Consider the following 21,316-nt stretch of genomic DNA (forward strand, 5'->3'; position numbering starts at 1 on the left):
GCAGTCAACTCCTACAGCTGTATGCCGTGCTGAATGTTTAATTTTATCACACCTGTGCCTACAATGTTATACCAGTCCGAGGATGATTATTTCACTAGTTGTTGCTATTGTTTTATTACTTACTTGCTGTACTGCCCATCTAAGATGGGTTGAAATCTAAGTAGACATAGACAACATAGACCTCAGCATATTCAACATTAATGTTTGCAGTGCACCATCTGTTGGAATGTATTTTGTAATGCATGTAGTAATAAAATGTATTGCAATTTTTTTTTAACAGGCACATTTGACTGCTTTTATGAATCTCATACCAAATGGCATTTAGCAGAGACATAGAAACCAGAAGAACACATTGTTACACAGATGCACAAAATTTTGAATATAGTCTCAGAATAATCGCAGAATTTCATCACAGGACCTAGAGATACAGTTCCAGTTATGTGAGAGCTTGTACTATGAGCTCCCATGCTGGTATTCTTTTCTTAGGTTTTAGTAAAAATTCTTTTCTATCACAAGATTGAGTAGAGAGCTATGAGACAAGTTTTGTACCTGCATGATTCCACTTATATTACCTTTTTGAGTGTGTTTATAAAAAATACTAATAATATGTTTTATGTGGAAGCAGCCTCCTTTGTCAGTTTTTTCACAATGATGGCTAAAATACAAATATTTCTCAATAGGTGGCAGGTTAAGAAAAAGCAGGGGAAAGACATATTTTCGTGGTCAGGCAACATTAAATCGTTTGGATGCTCCACATCTCAATGTGAAAAAATATATTGGGAATTCCTATCTCGTTTTTGTACAAGATAATGGGCTGGTTTCTTGAATGCCTTTTAACAGTGAGAAGAGCTTGGGAGACTCTCACTGGATTTCTCAAAATGAGTGACACTTGCAAATGTACAGTATGTGAAACCGCTTCTGGAGGTCATGAGATACTTTCAGGAGGTTGAATCTATGTGATTTGTCAGCTTAAGACATCAAAATATTCCTCAACAGAGACAAACACAAACCACAGAAGTGAATGAAAGGCAAAGGAGTATTTAAAAAGGAAATAGTAAAAAAAAAGTTTTGTTTAAAAAGTAGGACACTTACATTCCATCCTTCTGTTTAAAATAAACCAGATGGTAGTGTTCACTGCCCCATTCTTTTTTACAATATGGGAGATATACAAGGAATGAGTACTTCTTCGGTAAGCCACTCCGTTATCAGTGTTTTGAACCTCAATCCTATGTTTGTAGAGAAGGATTTCCTTCCCTGCAAAGGATTAAAACCACATCCCGGGATTCCTGCTTTGCTCAAGGTGTTTGCTGGAATAGGCTTCATCATTCCCATGACCCTGTTCTGGATAAGTGGGTTTCCTTCTCTTAATGTTCAAATTATCTGAGGTATGAACATTATTGGGAAATAACCAGGAGCTACACAAGATGAATCAAGTGTCAGTACAGTATTGTCCAAAATATTTGATGGAAGTTGAATCCCTTTACTAATTAATAAACTATCCCAGGGCTTTTCCACTTTTGTTGCTAGTACAAACATTACACATCCCTTGTACAGTTGCCTTTGCGTCACTTCCCTTCTCCCTTACTGTAATTTATTTATGCAAATGTAACAGTTTGTTGCAGATGGCAACAATTTAGTCACTGCAGTATTTTTTGGGGGCCATTAATGTTTGCGCCTAGAGACGGGACTGTCATTTTTGAGTGTATTTCATGCATATTTCATTTACTTCAATTTTCCCTTGTAATTTGAAAATTACAATAGGCCCAGAATATATCCTTGTGTTAAATGATATACAATATCATAGATCCCTTAACTACAATCACCACAACTAACAAATAATTTTCTACCTGTTAAAAAAGACTGAAACCAACACCTTGCCGAAGGTACCCACCCACTTAATAAAACGACTTATAACAATACTGTAGTCTATGGTATCAAATGCTGTGCTTAGGTTTATTACACCAAGAACAGATAATGTTACCTGTATCCACATTAACCCACAAATGATTTACTACCATAGCAAGTGTAGTTTCTGTACTATGATTTGTTCTAAATCCTGACAGAAACCTGTTAAAAATAAAATGCTTATTAAATAGTTATCTAATTATTGAAAAACTGCTTTATCCAGAGTTTTACTTAAAGGCAGGTTAGAAATAAGTCTAAACTTGGCAAAGACAGAAGAGTCTAAATTATTTTTCTTAAGTAGGGGCTTAACTACTGCAGTTTTAGGCAACCTGAGAAAACCCCAGTATCAAATGATGAATTAACATATGAAGTGACAGTAGGCATTTTCTCACTGCATGAGCTTTGTTTTCAGGAACCATTAAGTTCCTGTATGATGCAGACTTTTGTGTGTTGCTTATGCAAAATATATGAAGTACAAAGAAGAATGATAGGGTACAAAATGAGGCATGTTCACATTGGACCCCTCCACACCTTATTGCTTTTTGAAGCAATCCTGATTTCACGGTGATTATTGCTTCAATGCAGTGCATGGTGTGGGTGCACCAGGGAGATGGCTATGAAGAATCTGAGCTCTGATCCTAAGGATCTGCGCTGGTATCCCGAAGGGTGGCGGTTCGAATCCCCGTCACTGCCAAAAGAGAACCTACTCTGCTGGGCCCTTGAGCAAGACCCTTAACCTGTAATTGCTCCAGGGGCGCTGTACAATAGCTGACCCTGTGCTCTGACTCCAAGGGGTAAGCGAAAACTAACAAATTCCTAATACGAGAAATCGTATAAGGCGAAATAAAGAACAAAAAAAAAAAAAGTGATGTGGTGCAAAGTGTGGTGGGTTCGGTGTTATATGTGTGAGATTATGACAACAACAATTTATTTCTTGTATACCCCAAAATCACACAAGGAATGCCTGAAAGAGCTTTGACAAGCCCATTATTTGACAGCCCCCCAGGCAGAATGTAAGAAAAAGCTCACAAAAAACCTTGTAGGTGAACAAAATGAAGGGCAATTCAGAGAGAGAGGGGTAGGTTGGGTATGCAATGAGTGTCAAAAATTGGGTTAATGCAACACACAAAACAGAATACAAATAATCCTCTTCACAGAGCTAAATGGTCAATTTATCATTGCCACCTCAGAAATGTAATATGTTCTTGCACAGCGCTCCACACCAAGTGCAACTTGCATAAAACTCTCAAGGTCAAAATGCAAGAATAGATTGTACCACTCTGTAAATACATAACTATCATATAAGGATACAGATGTGTTCAAATACATCAAAAACAAAGTAGAAACTAATTAACATAAATGAAAAACAACAATATCTGGCCATCAGTTAATTGCAGAACCACTGCCAGATTGTAGAAAAGAAGTCAGAGATAAGCCAGACATCGTCAGAGTCCTTAAGACCTCAGCCAATTAGCCTCCTCCTCCCTACTGGTGACTCTACAGCTGAGTCAGTTTTATGTGGGACAATCTGTTGAAAGGATCCTGATGCTTATAGTGCTCCTTTATCTGAGATGACTTTTCCAAGGGCAGGCAAACAATTTGGCAGTAGAGCAGTGGCACCAAATTCCACATGACAATACCGAGAAGAGAAACAGAATAGGAGAGAGTTCATGACAGTTTATAAATATTGGATTACTTATGTTTTAGTACTAATGACTAACAATGATATGCAGTATGCACAGCTAATCAGCAGCTCTAGTCAAGCTATGCTAAACTGAATTAGTGAGTGAGTGATTCTTCAGCCTTGATTTAAAAGCTGAAACTGAAAGGGCATCTCTTATAGTAGCAGGCAGATAATTCCACAGCTGTAACTAAAAGGTTGCCCTCCCAGTGTTGTTTGTTAATCCTTGAAATCATAAGCAAGCAAGCATCTTGAAATCTTAATGTGCACTCTGGTTTGTAAGTCATGATAAGTAAGTAGGGCCTTGGCCATTTAAGGCTTTATATGTTAAATGGAGATTTTTGAAACCTGCCCTAAAGTTAAATGGCAGCCAGTGTAAAGACTTAAGAACTGGAGTTATATGTTTTTACTTTCTGGTCTTTGTAATAATTCTTGCAGCCGCATTTTGGTTTAGCTGATAGCTGTATAAAATACAATTTGAACTGCCAGTGAACACTGAATTGCAGTAGTAAATCATGGTAGAAATAAATGCATTAATTAATTTCTCGTGATCCTACATATTTAGAAAACATCTTAATTTTCTAACATTTACTGTATAAGATGGTAGGAAAAATATTTTTTGGGTAGTTTTATAATGTGGGCTTTAAGCAACATTTGTTAAAGATAATGCCTAGGTTGATTCTGTAAAAGGTGAAATCAAATAACTTAAATAATGATGAAATATTGTTGATATCAGCATCATTCCCTCCAAATAATTCGGGATACCATATTTAATTGATGTGTGTAATGATGGAGTATTATCAGCACATTTCTGTACATACTGGAATCGATTTGATAAATAAGAACTAAACCAGGAAAGAACAGTGCCTGTTAGATCAATGTAATTTTTCAGCCAGTGTAGTAAAATAGAGTGGTCAGTGGTGTCAGACACTGTGCTTAAATCTAGCAACATAATTATAGTTGAATTTCCTTCATCACAGGATATCAGAATGTCGGTTATAGCATGTATCAGTGTTGTTCCTGTACTATGACTGGTGCAGAAGCCAGACTGGAACTCCTCAAAAAATATGAATGTGCAAAGTGAAACTGAAGCTGATTGGCAACTACTTTTTTCAAGTATTTTAGAGACAAAGCATAATTATTAAGTGTATGTGGGTCTAGGTCTGACTTTTTAACTAGTGGTTTGATAACTAGTTTTGTTGGAACTGGGTCTAAGAAACAAGTAATTGGTTTAATTTTAGAAGTTAAAGTTAAGACTTCTTGTTCTGTTACAAGATTAAAATTTCCAAACTGGTGTATGCAGGGTAAAACAGGGTTTGCCAAGCTACTATTAGATTTGCAATGTAATGCTGAAATCTGGGATCTTTTATTTTGATTTTCTCATTAAAGACGTCCGAAGTATGTCCTGCGGATGTCTGTTGGTGTTTTAGATAGATATATAGATAGATACTTTATTAATTCCAAGGAGAAATTCACATACTCTAGCAGCACTGCTAGAGTTGATACTGCAGCACTGAATAAGCTCACGCGCTCTAACATCAAACCCCACCTCCCCCTGATCTGACTCTAAGTAACAGCGCAAGTACAGACGCAAATCAAGTGCATGTGTGTACTGTATAATATTAACAAAAAGAGCAGCTTACTACTGAAAACGGCAAATACAGGAGTGAGTGGGGATCGAACCGGTGACTCTTGATCACACTTGGTTTGCGTCTGTACTTGCGCTGTTTTCAGATGGGGGACGGGGGGGGTGATGTTACAGCGCGTGAGCTTATTCAGTCTGCAGGATCATCGCACATGTTGATCTTTTTTTCTTTTAGTAATAGCGCCAACATAAATAGTTTATGCCTACATTTTGTCATTTACTAGTAAAATATGAAAAACGTTTCTGTTTTAAAAATGTGTTTACACAGATTACTGTAGAAACTGAACACACATGAACTGCGTGTTTTCCAAATAGCGACCTATTTTTTCCACTCTAAAACTCCAGCAGTGCAGTCGCTCCCAGATAATCAAACAAGGCATGAGCTGGGAAACTTAGTGAACGTTCTGCGGCGGTGGGGGATGGAATAGCCAGCTGCTAGCTGCTCGTGTTAATCGGCACATTTAGAAGACAAAAGAGAGCTGAAAACGGTTTTAAGGTGGGCCGGATCTACGAGTTTTTTCGTAGACTCTGGTAATTCTAGTGTTAAAGACAGTTTGCATTTTGTCATAATTATTCCAAGGGCATCTCATCAACCAATATCTCTAGATTTGTGAAGGAGTGTGTATCCATTTGGTGATGCCTCAGCTAATGGAATAGTGCCAGATTTACTAAGTCAGGTTCCAGTGAGAAAACACCATTCAGATTTTGTGTTTAATATAATATTATTTACCAAAGCAACTTTATTTCCAAGAGAGTGAATGTTTAATAAGCTGTATTTAAAACTGCAAACATATTTCTAACTGGTGCTATATTTATTTTCATTTGAATTAAATTACTATTACAGGTGATACTGGTGGAGGATCTGGTTTTATCTCTTGGTCTAATTATACTCTTTTTTTTTTTTTTTTTTTTTTTTATTTAAATTTCGGCATTTAGCTTAGGTGCATAAAGATATGAGTTTCTCTGTTAATACCTCAGATTGCTGTAAATACATATCGTTAGTGCCGACATGCAGCAATAAGGTAGATAACTTCATCATCGGCAAGATCCAGTTGAGCTTCTTTGTCAGATATCTTCACATCTGGGAGTCATTTAACATTAACTGCTGCTTTAACATAGTGGAATTCTAACATTCCACACTATAGAATCACCAATTATGAGCACATTAATGTTCTCAGAATCCACAGGCATGCTGCAGGGAGGTGAGAATCTGCTCTGGGTCTAAATTGGTGACCTAAAGGGGTCAAGGGTCTAAGTTTTGACTTCTTACACACCTGTCTCATTGTTGTGGCTGAATTGATAGTGCTAATTTTGGCTGTGCACTGACTACAGTGGGACCAGCAGAGACTGAAGCCGAATCAGAAGCTGCCGATTTGTCTAAACAAAACATGTTAATCCAATATTTGGTTTGCCTAATCACTATTAGATTTCTAACACTGTCCTCCTTTAAGCTTTCACCACCCACTGGGTGATCAACTTTGCGCTCTCGATTACATCTCCTTATCAAATGTTGGCTTTTACTCCAGTTGAACTTTAATGATATATTATTATTATCTGTTTTGTTTTACTCCAGATAGTTTTTTCAGCTGTTCTTTTCTGCAAAACACTGTGTGCACGTTAGACGATGCTCATGCTTTCGCTTCTTGCTCGTGCTTCTGCTCGTTGCTTTGATATGGTGAATGGAGCGATACACCAGGGAGGCAGCTATGAAGAGTGATGCAGTGTGAAGTATGATGAAATCAGGAGTTTACCTTATTGATTCAAAGCAATGTCGATTTCATGGGGGAGATCATTGCTTCGATGTGGTGCATGGTGCAGTGCTTCCAGAAACACAGGTCATTGGTAGATTGGAAGAAGGGTGATTGCTTGTCAGACACATGGATTCTAAAGGGATTATTTTAAAACCATCAATCAGGTTAAGTGGCCATATAAATCCACTGGTGACTTAACATTTAGTGCTAGCTGTTGAACATGTTATAAAATTCATATGCACTAAAATGTAAATTTTTCTTAGAATGTAGCTGTTAGAAGGTAAGGTAGGATCAATCATGGGTCAAATGCTTACCAAAAGAAACTTCTCAGTCCAAACATTCATTTTAAAAGGTATAGTGAAAATTCAAAGCAAACTGTCCACACAGGAATAAAGAAAAAGGTTGTTACATATGTAGAATAAAAAGCAAAAAAAGGGAAAAATGTTTCTGCTTGTTAAACTTCAATTGTTTCTATACTTAAGGATGAATTATTTCGGTATGCTTTACTTCTCATTCAGTATGTTCTAAACGTACAGCTCCGTACATACAACTGAGCATGTTAAGGCACAGTTTGAAACCGTATGCCCTCATTCAGCAAGGCATGTCACTTACTTAGCTTACTCTGTAGTCAAAGTGACAAGAAATAGTTAGAATATTCCAATTCAATTCAGCTTGTGGGGTTATAAGAACCTCACATAGACTATGCACTAATATACAGTATATGCAAACATTTAATATAACTGGCAAATGGCTCTTACATAGAGACTAATGCATTCTGAGAGATTTTTGCAGCTGCACTCTGGGAAACCAACAAAGGCATTTTAAGGCAATAAATTATCCAGTGTGGCAGATGGCTGCCATCCATGCCCAGCCGGGACGCCTCTGCGCACTATATTCAGGGGGAGCAGCCCTGGACACTGCAATACCCCTCCCTGGACGCTAGATGGCGCAGTGCCTTGGTTTTCCACAGGGCTGTCTGGGAATTGGAGTTGGGTACAGCCCTTTTGGGTCCCGCAGGCATCGCCAGAGGTGCTGTGTTTGGGACTCCTGAGCCCATGTGGGCAGTATATGCATAGACATATATAGATAGACGCTGCATTCACTGTGTTGCCCAGTCGACACAATACGTCAGCGCGTCCGCCATACTGCGAGTGGCAAAAGTGCCATTTAAACTAATACAGGTAGGTATGGAAACCGGGTTTTCTGATGGAAAAACAATAACGTTTAAAACCGTATCATTTACATACAACAGATTTTGGTGACTCGTTTAAATGCAATTATTTATATCCATTTATACACTAATAATGGCAATTATTAAATAATAATAATAATAATTATCATTATTAAATAGTTCCTCCCATATAAGTAACATTTCTCGGACTGCCTTCTTCCATCTTTGAAACATTTCTAGACTTTGTCCTGTTCTTATGCAACACTGAATATTAGTTAATACCCTAGTCACCTCACATATAGATTACTGTAATGCTTATCCATCGCTTACAACTTCTTCAAAATTCTGCTGCCAGGATAATAACCTGCTGTTCTAAATCCACTGAACATATTACACCTATTCTCTCTCAACTTCACTGGCTCCCTGTTAACTATCGTATACAATACAAAATACTGCTCTTAACATTTAACGCTCTCCACAACCTCACTGATCTCCTTCAGACTTACACTCCTCTCGCTCACTCAGATCCTCATCTGCAGCTCTACTTTCTGTACCGCACATCAAACTCAGTTCTATGGGAGCTCGAGCATCTCTTATAGTGCTCCTCAACTCTGGATTTCTCTTCCCTCTCATATACGTCAGCTCGATTCAATAACACATTTTAAAACTACCCTCAAAACTTATCTTTTCAAACTGGCATACCAATTGTGAATTTTGCACTGTTACTGCCAGTTATCTTTGTTTGTCTTTCTTTTAACAGTGAAATGATACACTCAATGACAAAAATAAACAATTACAAATTGATTTAATAATTTCTGAAAACATTTCACTCATTCCTCTCTCAATCTCTCTCACACACGCGTGCACACAATGTGGTTACTTAAAAATATACAGAATAGGATCTAAAATCCATGAAACAGAACTGTCTTACATAGCTTTTTCTTTTTTTTTTTGTGTTGCCACTCTGTAATTTGAGAGTATTCAGTCTGGCAATATGGTGCAGCCTTAGTTTGCGGAAGACAGACACAACTAAAGACATGAGCATAAAATGATGGTTGAACTGTGTTTCCTCAATGTGCTCCTTCATCTGAACCAATCTCAGCACGAACAAACTGATTGATCAAAGATACACTGACAGCTTGCCCTAATGTCAACTGTCGGATAACACGCTCAGCTACTTTGACCACCTTGACTGTACCCTGAGAAGGAATCATCAAACCTCTTTTTTAATATGAGCAAGTGGTAGCTTTGATCATATGATGCCGATACAGCATCTGGTACCAAACTAGCACGGCACACATTACAGGACAGCTTTCTTAAAATCCTGTCTAAGGGCTATCTCCCATTGCTTCCTGCGGTGGATTTCTTTGGGAAACCTTCAAAGTTTGAGAAGTGTTAACAGCTAACAACAATCTACATAGTTAGTGACTAAATATGTTTAGCCAAAACATTGTTGGGAGGCTCACTTGAGCACATAAATGCACAGCTTTGCAAGCTTAGCCTGGCGTAGCAAAAGTTAAGATTATAAAACGGGATTTTCTAATGGCCAAATATAATCAGAACAATCGTTCAGCCTTACCTATGAAATGTAATCCACGGGATCTTGTTTGGAGCGTACAGCAGTTTGTACAATCCCAAGCAGCACATTATTCATTACTTCACTCCACAGCAGTGCTACTCACAATATGGCGGCGACGTTGACGTACGATGCTGCTGGTCATGCAGTGTCTAGTAATTCTATGTCTATGAGCATATGTATCACACCCGGAAGTGCAGCCGGAACTCGGTGATCAAACACCTGGAGCAATTCTGGGTGAACTATAAAAGGAGCCAGCGACCACCACTCAACGGCCTAAGTCAGGTGGAGGAGGACAAGGTTGCCTGGGAGGAGTGGTGGTGCCAGAAGAGAAGTGTTTTGTTTGTTGTCTTGGTGTGCTTTGGGACTGTGTTGTGTCTGTGGGTACGGGGAAGGCGTAGCCCACAGATGAAGAAAAATAAACAGTTTATTTATTTTACACGTGCCTCCCATGTCAATCTGTGTTGGGTCTGGAGCTATATAGCGTCCATCTTACACCAGTTACTGTGTTTATGAAGAAAGCAAAGAATTGCTATGCTGTGGTCATCAAAGAGACCAATTTCACTTTTGAGCAATAATAACATTAAGATCTGTCCAAAGCCTTTAGCTAAACGAATATGGAAAGAATAATATACAAGATCAAACAAATTTATTAGACATACAGCATATTTAGTACATAGGCTTAACTTAATGAAATATAATGAAATATATCAACTAGAATCTGAATTTATAGAAATCTTATTATCTTCAGCTTAATGGGGTTAATTTATTTAACTAAATCTTCTTTTTTTCTTTTTTAAAGAAATATAACATCAGTATTTTATTTGATTTGAATGAAGGGACCATTTCAGTATGAATTTTAATCATGCTCCTGCCACAGTTTATCCATCAAAAGTTTACATCAGAGGAGCAAACCTCAAGTATCAATCATTCAATGGAGAGACTTAGAAGAAAGTTAGAAGAGAGTTCTAGGAAATTGAACCCTGAGGCAGGTATTGTAAGCATTTTCTTACTTGACTCCATCAGCCAGCTGCAGATATTGTAAAGCAAGAAACGTGCATAAAATTCTGAGGATGTGGTAGACTCTGATTTACCTTATCTGGAAGAAAATACCATTTGTCCAGTGTATGGTAAGCAACACTATGTTTGAGTATCTTACCAAGGTTTATAATGGGCATAGTTATTTGTGTATTTTTCTCTTTATAGATATCCATGCAACAATAAAGAATGCTCTCATCTCTTGTTCTAAATTAGTTTATTGTTGGTTCCAAATGTCTATATATGTATGTATTTAAGTGCTGTTTGAAGGATAATCACCTCTCTTCTAAATTCTGAATGGTACCGAATGCTTTCAGGTACTATGAAGTGGATAAAGCTTATATAGTAACTGGATACGTAAATGTATTGCCGTTTTCATAATACCAGTATACAGTGCATCCGGAAAGTATTCACAGCGCATCACTTTTTCCACATTTTGTTATGTTAGAACCTTATTCCAAAATGGATTAAATTCATTTTTTTCCTCAGAATTCTACACACAACACCCCATAATAACAACGTGAAAAAAGTTTACTTGAGGTTTTTGCAAATTTATTAAAAATAAAAAAACTGAGAAATCACACGTACATAATCATTCACAGCCTTTGCTCAATACTTTGTCAATGCACCTTTGGCAGCAATTACAGCCTCAAGTCTTTTTGAATATGATGCCACAAGCTTGGCAGACCTATCCTTGGCCAGTTTCGCCCATTCCTCTTTGCAGCACCACTCAAGCTCCATCAAGTTGGATGGGAAGCGTCGGTGCACAGCCATTTTAAGATCCCTCCAGAGATGTTCAATCGGATTCAAGTCTGGGCTCTGGCTGGGCCACTCAAGGACATTCACAGAGTTGTCCTGAAGCCACTCCTTTGATATCTTGGCTGTGTGCTTAGGGTCGTTGTCCTGCTGAAAGATGAACCGTCACCCCAGTCTGAGGTCAAGAGCGCTCTGGAGCAGGTTTTCATCCAGGATGTCTCTGTACATTGCTGCAGTCATCTTTCCCTTTATCCTGAATAGTCTCCCAGTCCCTGCCGCTGAAAAACATCCTCACAGCATGATGCTGCTACCACCATGCTTCACTGTAGGGATGGTATTGGCCTGGTGATGAGCGGTGCCTGGTTTCCTCCAAACGTGACGCCTGGCATTCGCACCAAAGAGTTCAATCTTTGTCTCATCAGACCAGAAAATTTTCTTTCTCATGGTCTGAGAGTCCTTCAGGTGCCTTTTGGAAAGCTCCAGGCGGGCTGCCATGTGCCTTTTACTAAGGAGTGGCTTCCGTCTGGCCACTCTACCATACAGGCCCGATTGATGGATTGCTGCAGAGATGGTTGTCCTTCTGGAAGGTTCTCCTCTCTCCACAGAGGACCTCTGGAGCTCTGACAGAGTGACCATCGGGTTCTTGGTCACCTCCCTGACTAAGGCCCTTCTCCCCCGATCACTCAGTTTAGACGGCCAGCCAGCTCTAGGAAGAGTCCTGATGGTTTTGAACTTCTTCCACTTACGGATGATGGAGGCCACTGTGCTCATTGGGACCTTCAAAGCAGCAGAAATTTTTCTGTAACCTTCCCCAGATTTGTGCCTCGAGAAAATCCTGTCTCGGAGGTCTACAGACAATTCCTTTGACTTCATGCTTGGTTTGTGCTCTGACATGAACTGTCAACTGTGGGACCTTATATAGACAAGTGTGTGCCTTTCCAAATCATGTCCAATCAACTGAATTTACCACAGGTGGACTCCAATTAAGCTGCAGAAACATCTCAAGGATGATCAGGGGAAACAGGATGTACCTGAGCTCAATTTTGAGCTTCATGGCAAAGGCTGTGAATACATATGTACATGTGATTTCTCAGTTTTTTTATTTTTAATACATTTGCAAAAACCTCAAGTTTACAGGGGGATATTAAAGTCATGGAGGTATTTAACTACCCAAATATTAATTAGGATAACTTTACAAATGGTGGAGCACAAGTGCAAGAGGAGTTTTAAGAAGTAATCAGTGAATGTTTTTTAACACAGTATGTATGTTAAAGCACTAATGCTAGGAGAAACCTGTCTAGAATTGAGGGTGCAGAGGTGATTGAAACACTGGGATCAAGTGACCATAATATAATACAGTTCTTAGTGTTTTGGAAGAGTGCAGATGAAAAGACAAACTGTTTAATTTTGGTAGGGCAGATGCAGCAAAGTCTAAAGTGGATAGACTGGGATAAACTATTAAATATGGAGACAGTCAAGGAGCAGTGGAACAGGTTTAAAAACATTTTACATATAGTGCGGGACAGGTACATACCTAAATTTGGAATCAGTATGAAATTTGAAAAAACTGTGCAGTGGATTACTAAAGAGTTGAAAAAGAAACTGCAAAGGAAGGGATTTAAGGTGGGCCGGGATTACAAGTTTTTTCGTAGGCTTCAGGAATTCTATTGTTAAGAAGGATATTAGGGAGGCTAAAAGGCAGTTAGGGAGGAATATAGCCAATAAGGCAAAAGAAGACCCAAAGAGATTCTTTCAGTATTTTAGTAGTAAACGAACAGTTAAGGAGGAATTGGAATGCATTATGAATAGTAAAGAGGAATTAAAAATGCTTTTTAAAACATTTTTCATAAAATGAAACTAGAACCTCATGTCAATAGATGTCTGCCACCTGCAAAGCCACCAAATTTGTCACTGCTTCCAGTGTTCTTAAGGGCCTTACCTCAATTAAGATCAGACTAATATACTGACACAGGGTTAAGTACTCCTGTCATATATTTTCAGAATGTGAAGTTTGAATTATGTGTACCTTTTGTGGTATCTCTGTATAATTGTGTTTTATTCTGTAGGTTCTCTAGCTTTTATCCCATGTCATTTGTGTTGAGTTGTCACAAAATTGACACTATATACAGTATTGGAACATGAGGGTGTATGAGAGTGTGCCCTGCAAAGAACTGGTATTCTGTTTAGGTGTGATTTCTGGCTTGTGTTCAGGTTTGTCTTCTGGCTTACCCTGAGACCCTAGACTAGATTTTAGTGGGCATGATGGCAAGATAGATCATTGAGCATTTTAAGGGAATTTATTAACAGCACTTTGTGTAAATATATTTTGCAATTGTCATATTATGGCTATGCGGTGGGTTGGTGCCCTACTCAGGATTGGTTTCCTGCCTTGTGCCCTATGTTGGCTGGGATTGGCTCCAGCAGACCCCCTTGACCCTGTGTTTGGATTCAGCAGGTTAGAAAATGGATGGATGGATGGATATTATGGCTATTATAACAATCATGCATTAAATGTCAGGTTTCAGTTGTTTGAGTGTATACTTTGTAATTTAATTTTTCTTTTATTTTCTAGGTTACTGCTAAAGGATTTAGTTCATTGCTTGATTTTGCATATACTGCCAAATTAATTTTAACCAAAGAAAGTATATTGGAAATCCAAACATGTGCTGATTTCCTTGGGTTCCATAACTTAGAGAAAACATGCTTCAGTTTTCTTAATTCAAAATTTTTTCAGACTGAAACAGACTTTGAGAATAATAGTGAAAAAAAATGCCCTAGGTCAAAGTACTGGAAGTCCAAAACTCAGACGGTTTTTGAAGAGTCTATGCTTTTGGATGTTAACTTTGGCCTTGTAGATGATGATTGTTCTAGTGCTCTTGGTTCTAATGTGCTTGATAAAGAGGCAAGTTTGATTACCAGAGAGATTAATACGCACACTCTGTCCACTTCACTGAGTTCCATTTACAAGAAGATTCAGAATCATTCAGAAGAAAATCAGGTAACACAGATTGAAGAATGTGCTGACAAAGGTCAAAGTTTTGACGGCATAGATAAAGAAAGTGGGCGCAATAACTTTGAAATGAATAAGATCAATTATGAAGAAACAAAAAAATGTACCTCTCAAGATGCAGGCAATAACAATGTCTGTTATCCTTGTACTAACACGCTTTCTGGAAAACCTGCCCTGTTTAACCCCTTGCAAAGTAAAACCATTTCTCTTCAGAGTCCAGAGAAGAAGAAAGTTTTAGAAGGCTATAGCACAAAGAATAACAACACCTCTCTTTTTGGAGCAAAAAAAATAGAAAACATTCTAGACATTCCTACTACTTCTGAAAGCATTCAGGAGGGAAACCTAAATATCAGTGCTGGAAGTAGCAGGGAAAGGGAAGTATCACAACATCTGGCTATGGAAGTTTGGAATGAACTGAGTACAGCCCATGAAGAAGAAGGTCAGACTTTGCCTGTACAGATCTCTTCAGAGAAACTCACTGAATGCCCCTGGTTATCCATAAACATAAATGAAACTTGCAAATCATACTCCAATATCCATGCAAAGGAAACAGAGTGCCCCTTCTTAAATGATTTAAATAATCAATCATACCTAATAAACTCAAAGGAGCAATATAAAGAATGTGAACTAGAAGGATCACAATTGATGAAAAGTCCAAACATCTCTTCGTTAAATTCTGAAGATGAATCTGATTTTGACACTGAGGGAGACAATGAATCTTGCACAAGAGAGCAAACATATGAGGTTGGTAATGTAAGTTTTATCAATAAGTCTTTTTCTTACTAAAAATCTTCATATAACAGTGTGTTTGGTATGTTAAAAAGGGTTAACTATGGCAGTGTTTTAAATTTTTCAAACTCAAATGTATTTATTTATATTGGATTTTGTGGCTTTTATGAAAATTATTTAATGTAAAATGTCAATGTAAAATGAAACTTTGACTTTCTTTGACCATGTTGAACAGGTTAGAAAATGTGTCTATGGCATGATCTTCAGGTTGGACCAGGAACTTTGTCACTGATTTGAAAGCTATAGCCTTTTTTTATTTCATTGAATGTTTTGTAATATTTTGTAAAATGAATAATATTTAAAGATAGCATTAACAATAAAATATATTTACCTATGTTAGTAAAGTACATAAAATACCATTTTTTAAATAGCATTTTTAATATCATGTACTTATAAACAGGGCTCAGATAAGATTGCGGTGGCTGAAACAATTTTCACAAGACACCCGACTCCAACTCAAATGATATAAAAATTGAATTTTTTTATACTGTTGTTATTTATTGATTGTGGGTTTTTTATGGTTAATTGTAGTTTATATTTCTTAAATATATACGCTTTGAAAGAAGTACCTGTTAGAGAATTAACCACCATCAAGCACAAGCCACAGGTGCACCCACGCACAACTCTGCTGGCATTTCACTAACTTGCACAGGTGATCTGTTTAGCCAACAGGAGCTGCTATCGTAAATGTAAAAAAAGGAAATACACACAACATACAAGTTGAAACAATCTCTCCTAAGCTAAATATTAAACAGCAAACTAAGTGATAGTTGAAGTCACACAGAATGTTTCTCAATTTTAAGATAGATGAGTTTGAATGTTCACCAACGTGCATCAGTGAGATATTATTAATATCTAGTTGAACGTTTACCTTACTTGAAAAATTTGTTTGAAAAATAAGTGTGCCATTAATTAATAATGTATCCTTAAAATTAGAAATGCTATACTTTTTTCAGTAATGAAACTCCCAAGAGTATGTCAAGTGGCATCTAAATCCTTTTATTCTCATTAATTTCCCATCAACTTGGCATCTTTATAATGTGTCTCTACTGCCTTACCTCCAAAAGCCACAGGCAGCTTAGTACAGTTTGAATGAATGAACAAATAAATAATTTCTTGGCACAGAGAATATATTGTTTATACATTATTTCACTTTAAATGTTAGCATATGTTTCATTTAAAAAAACTACTTCAGTAGTTATTAGTGAAAAGCAAAACACAAGATTTCAGTTAGCAGGGCACATAGAATAATAAATTAATCAAAATCAAATATTATTTCTATTGATTTTCTATTGATCTTTACTGTCATTCTATAAATGCTTACATATTTCATGAAAAAGGCAAGTAAAGGGCAAGCAGCATGACAAACTGATTATAGAACTATCCACAATAGGGATGGAGTGGGACTGTCTTACAACAATGCGATGATTTGATACAGACCAGCCCACACCACTCTGAGATTGGAGAATGGCATTATTGCTAAGGTGCCATAGTAATTGCCAGCAAAAGAAAAGAGATATACAACTCCTTAATAAGCTCTCTCTTGCTCCTTTAATGCACTCATATAGATATTGGTGCAAGCAGGAGCAGCAAGCTGCCACGGTCAACAGTACTGTCTTGTAGAGTATGGGTAGCTTCAGCTTTGTATGCATGATATTTAAGGCCACACTTTCTAATCACTTTTGCTACATTCACAACATGCTCTGTCTTGAGGATTGTTGAAGGTGATAACAGAAAAACAAATGAAGATCTTTGAACTGGGGACATGCAAAGTAATCAAAGCTTCTAGTAGCCTTGTCCACTTTCCTTCCATGTGCCTTAGTATTTCTTTATTTATCCTCCTTAACTGCCTCTGCCATGCACCCAGAAGTATAACTTTCTCTTGTCTATGACATAGATCATGTAGTTTAACTAACTTCTTCACATCCCATAGGCTTGCCTCATCTTTAACACTAGAATTACCAGAGTTTACGAGAAAACTTGTAAATCCGGCCCACCTTAAATCCACTCGCACGTTTCCATTCAGTGTCTTTTGTCTTCTAAATGTGTCGATAAGCTCAAGCAGCAAGCAGCCTGCTATACCATCCCCGCCCACCACCTCAAAACGGGCAAGAAGTTCTCCCAGTTCCTGCCCTGATTGATTATCTGGGAGTGAGCTACCCAAAATTGTAAGGGGAAATAACTTGATGTGTGTTTTGTGTCTACAACAATCTATGTAAACACATCATTAAAACAGAAACGTTTTTCATGTTTTAGTAAATAACAAAATGTAGACATGAACTGTATAATGTGTGAAGGCTGATGGCCAACTATCAAATAAACACTTTCACAAAAGGTGCAAGTGCGATACGACAGCTTCCGTGGTGTTGTGGTTAGAACTGCCGACTTATATTCAAGAGGTCGTGAGTTCGAAACCAGCTTCCCGGCAAATTTAACATTTAGAGTAGTGAGCTGCTCTTATCTATATACTAGCAAAATACCCGCGCTTCGCAGCGGAGAAGTAGTGTGTTAAAGAGGTTATGTAAACATATATATACATAAACATATATATACATATCTACATATACATATATATCTACATATACACATCCACATATATATACATATATATATATATATATATATATATATATATATATATATATATATATATATATACACACATATCAACATGTATATACATATATATATATATATACACATATCAACATATATATACACATCCACATGTATATACATATATATATACACATATCAACATATATATACACATACATATACACACATACATACATACACACACATATATATATATATACATATACACATTCATACATACACATACATATATATATATACACACATACATACATACATACACACACACATATATATATATATATATATATATATATATATATATATACACATACAGACACATATATACATATACATATTTACATATCTACATATATATATATATATATACATATCTACATATATATACACATATATACACATATATATACATATCTACATATATATATAGACATACATACATATATATAGATATCTATATATATCTATATATATATCTATATCTATAAATATCTCTATCTCTATATCTATATATATCTATATATATATATATATATCTAAATCCCCGCGAAGTACTGCTTTTAAATTTTTATTAAGAAGAAAAGAAAACCTTTTTAAATTGAGGGAAAATATACCAATAACAATTTGTTAAGGATCTGTTTTTTTGTGAAGCAACCTTAACACAGCTTTTCCGCTGTTTTATAAACGAACGCCATATAAGGTCTTCCTTTTTCCTTGCTTCGCCAAGGAAGGAGCCTTTTTATTTAATCCATGGGTTCTTCGCTTTTTTTTTTTCTTCTTTTACGATTGTTATAGTTCTGTTTGTATACCACGTTGTCAGTTCAGCACTCCGGTTGTAATATGACCAAGCCGTGCAAGCACACTCTTGAGAATGCAACGTATAGTTGTACAGGAGAAAAGCAATCTTGCCTCAAATCAATGGCAACCTTTTGTAGGTCTATGAACTTAATTTAAACTTTAGGTTTACACGGTGCTTTGTTTCCGACGTGCTGCGTTCTACGTGCTGTTAGCTAAGACCCGGCACTTAAAAGTTTCTCGCTACAGCAATTTTTAATCCATTACAAAGTCATTGAAAGTCTCGTTTATACCTCGTGTCTTCTCATGAAACTTGTATCTCGCGAATATGGTATTGCAAACGGCAGCGGGAGCGTTTCTCATTAAACTTGTATCTCGCGAATATGGTATTGCAAACGGCAGCGGTAGCGTTTCTATATACTTAATTTAAACTTACGTTTTACACCGTGCTTTGTTTCCGCAGTATCGAAGTGATCACTCGTGCTGCATTCAGTCAGTTCACGTGAGCCGCTCTCTTGTGCCTTCTCAATTGTGTAATGAATGTTTTCTTCATCGCTCTTTGGGGCTCTTCCTTGTTTTCAGTTCACGTGATTACGTAGGAGGCGTGATGACGCGATACGCAACTCCGCCTCCTCCATTAGAGTATATGGACAAAAAAGAGGTTCCAGTTATGACCATTACGTGTACAATTCGAAATGAAACCTGCCTAACTTTTGTAAGTAAGCTGTAAGGAACGAGCCTGCCAAATTTCAGCCTTCCACCTACACGGGAAGTTGGAGAATTAGTGATGAGTGAGTGAGTGAGTGAGTGAGGGCTTTGCCTTATATTAGTATAGATATAATTCACTAAGCTGACAGAACAAGCAAGACAACCATGGGATACGCACGACATAGCCACGCCCGCCAACTCACAGAGACCCGCCCACCAACGCTAAGACCATGGGATATGACAACAACTCACAGAGCCACGCCCAGCAACTGTAAGAATTCACTTAGTCCATGGCAAGCAAGACGCATGCAAGACAGAGCCCCGCCCACCAACTCACAGAGCCCCACCCACCAACAATTCCCTAAGCAGCCGACCATGGCACATGCACGACAGAGCCATGCCCACCAACAATTCGAGTGAGAGTGAAAGCATTTGCCAAGAATGTTTTCATTAGTCAAGAACGAAAGTTGGAGGTTCGAAGAAGGTCACATACCGTCGTAGTTCCGACAATAAACAATGCCGACTGGCGATCCGGCGGCATCATTCCCATGACCCGCTGGGCAGCCAACCGAGTAACCAAAGTCTTTGGGTTCCAGGGGGAGTATGATTGCAAAGCTGAAACTTAAAGGAATTGACGGAAGGGCACCACCAGGTGTGGAGCCTTTCGCTTAATTTGACTCAACACAGGAACCCTAACCCAACCCGGACACGGAGAGGATTGACAGATTGATAGCTCTTTCTCGATTCTGTGGGTGGTGGTGCATGGCTGTTCTTAGTCGGTGGAGCGATTTGTCTGGTTAATTTTGAAAATGAACGAGACTCCCGCCTGCTAAATAGTTACACAACCCAAGAGCATCGGCGTCCAACTTCTTAGAGGGACAAGTGGCTTTCAGCACGCGCTACACTGAATGGATCAACGTGTGTCTACTCGGCGCCGAGCGGTGTGGGTAAGCCGTTGAACCCCATTCGTGATGGAGACTGGGGCTTGCAATTGTTCCCCACGAACGAGGAATTCCCAGTAAGTGCGGGTCATACGCTTGCACTGATTATGTCCCTGCCCTTTGTACACTCCCCCCCCCCCCCCCCCCCCCCCTCGCTACGCTACTACCCTGGTCGGGTGACTTGGTGGATTATATATAGAAAAGCAGCCAGAACCTCAAAGAACAATGAAAAGTCAACATGGCTCAGAGGTGCATGTGGTCTGTAGCAGAGACAAAAGCGACTGAGGCGGTGTTTGGAAAATGAACAGTCATCGTGACTCACAGGTGCATGTGGACTGTACACAGATGAAAGCGACTCAGGTGAGGAGTTGGGGGCGGGCACATGAGCAGGCAGTGCGTACTGAACGCCCTAGCTCTGGGAGGAGAAGGCACGATGGCGGTCCTCCAGTTTTCAGTCATGGACAATTGTATGTTGGTTAACTTTTTGTTAATCTGATATTCTTCTAACTTTGCACAGTTTTGGATGAGCGGATCAGGATGCATTTCACTGCGTGTTGTTCTGTTTAACTATGCATGTGACAAATAAAGAATCTTGAGAATTTCAAAAACGGAGTTTACCGCACATGCATTTATTGGTTACTTTGTTAATGTATATATATTTATCTGTCTGCTTATTTAAAAAGCTAAATTTACCCCAGGAGTCAAAAACATTCTGTCTAGGCCTTGTACAAAAACCTAGACAAAAGCTGGGGTATCACCTTGGTAACCCCATGTACTTTTGGAAATGTGAGAGGAAAATAGCGCGACTTTACAGACAGGAGTCCAATGCAGAACTCTACTTACTTTTTTACTTTGTAAAAAAAAATTATTAATTGCTGATGATGTAGATCGTTTTGTCTGTGCTGAAATTCCAAACAGAGAAACCTATCCT

At 38.1% G+C, this 21,316-nt stretch overlaps 1 protein-coding gene across 1 annotated transcript in view; it reads left to right on the plus strand.

The window, feature by feature from the left end:
* Window positions 1-21,316, plus strand: part of LOC114650331 (transcription regulator protein BACH1-like) — a 152,178-nt gene that overhangs the window by 59,710 nt on the left and 71,152 nt on the right. The window contains exon 3 of the mRNA XM_028799897.2: window positions 14,096-15,277. Within this exon, the coding sequence (XP_028655730.1) occupies window positions 14,096-15,277 (1,182 nt within the window). The remainder of the gene's footprint in view (window positions 1-14,095; window positions 15,278-21,316) is intronic.

Source organism: Erpetoichthys calabaricus, chromosome 4, assembly GCF_900747795.2.
Source record: "Erpetoichthys calabaricus chromosome 4, fErpCal1.3, whole genome shotgun sequence".
In the NCBI taxonomy this organism is placed as follows: Eukaryota; Metazoa; Chordata; class Cladistia; order Polypteriformes; family Polypteridae; genus Erpetoichthys; species Erpetoichthys calabaricus.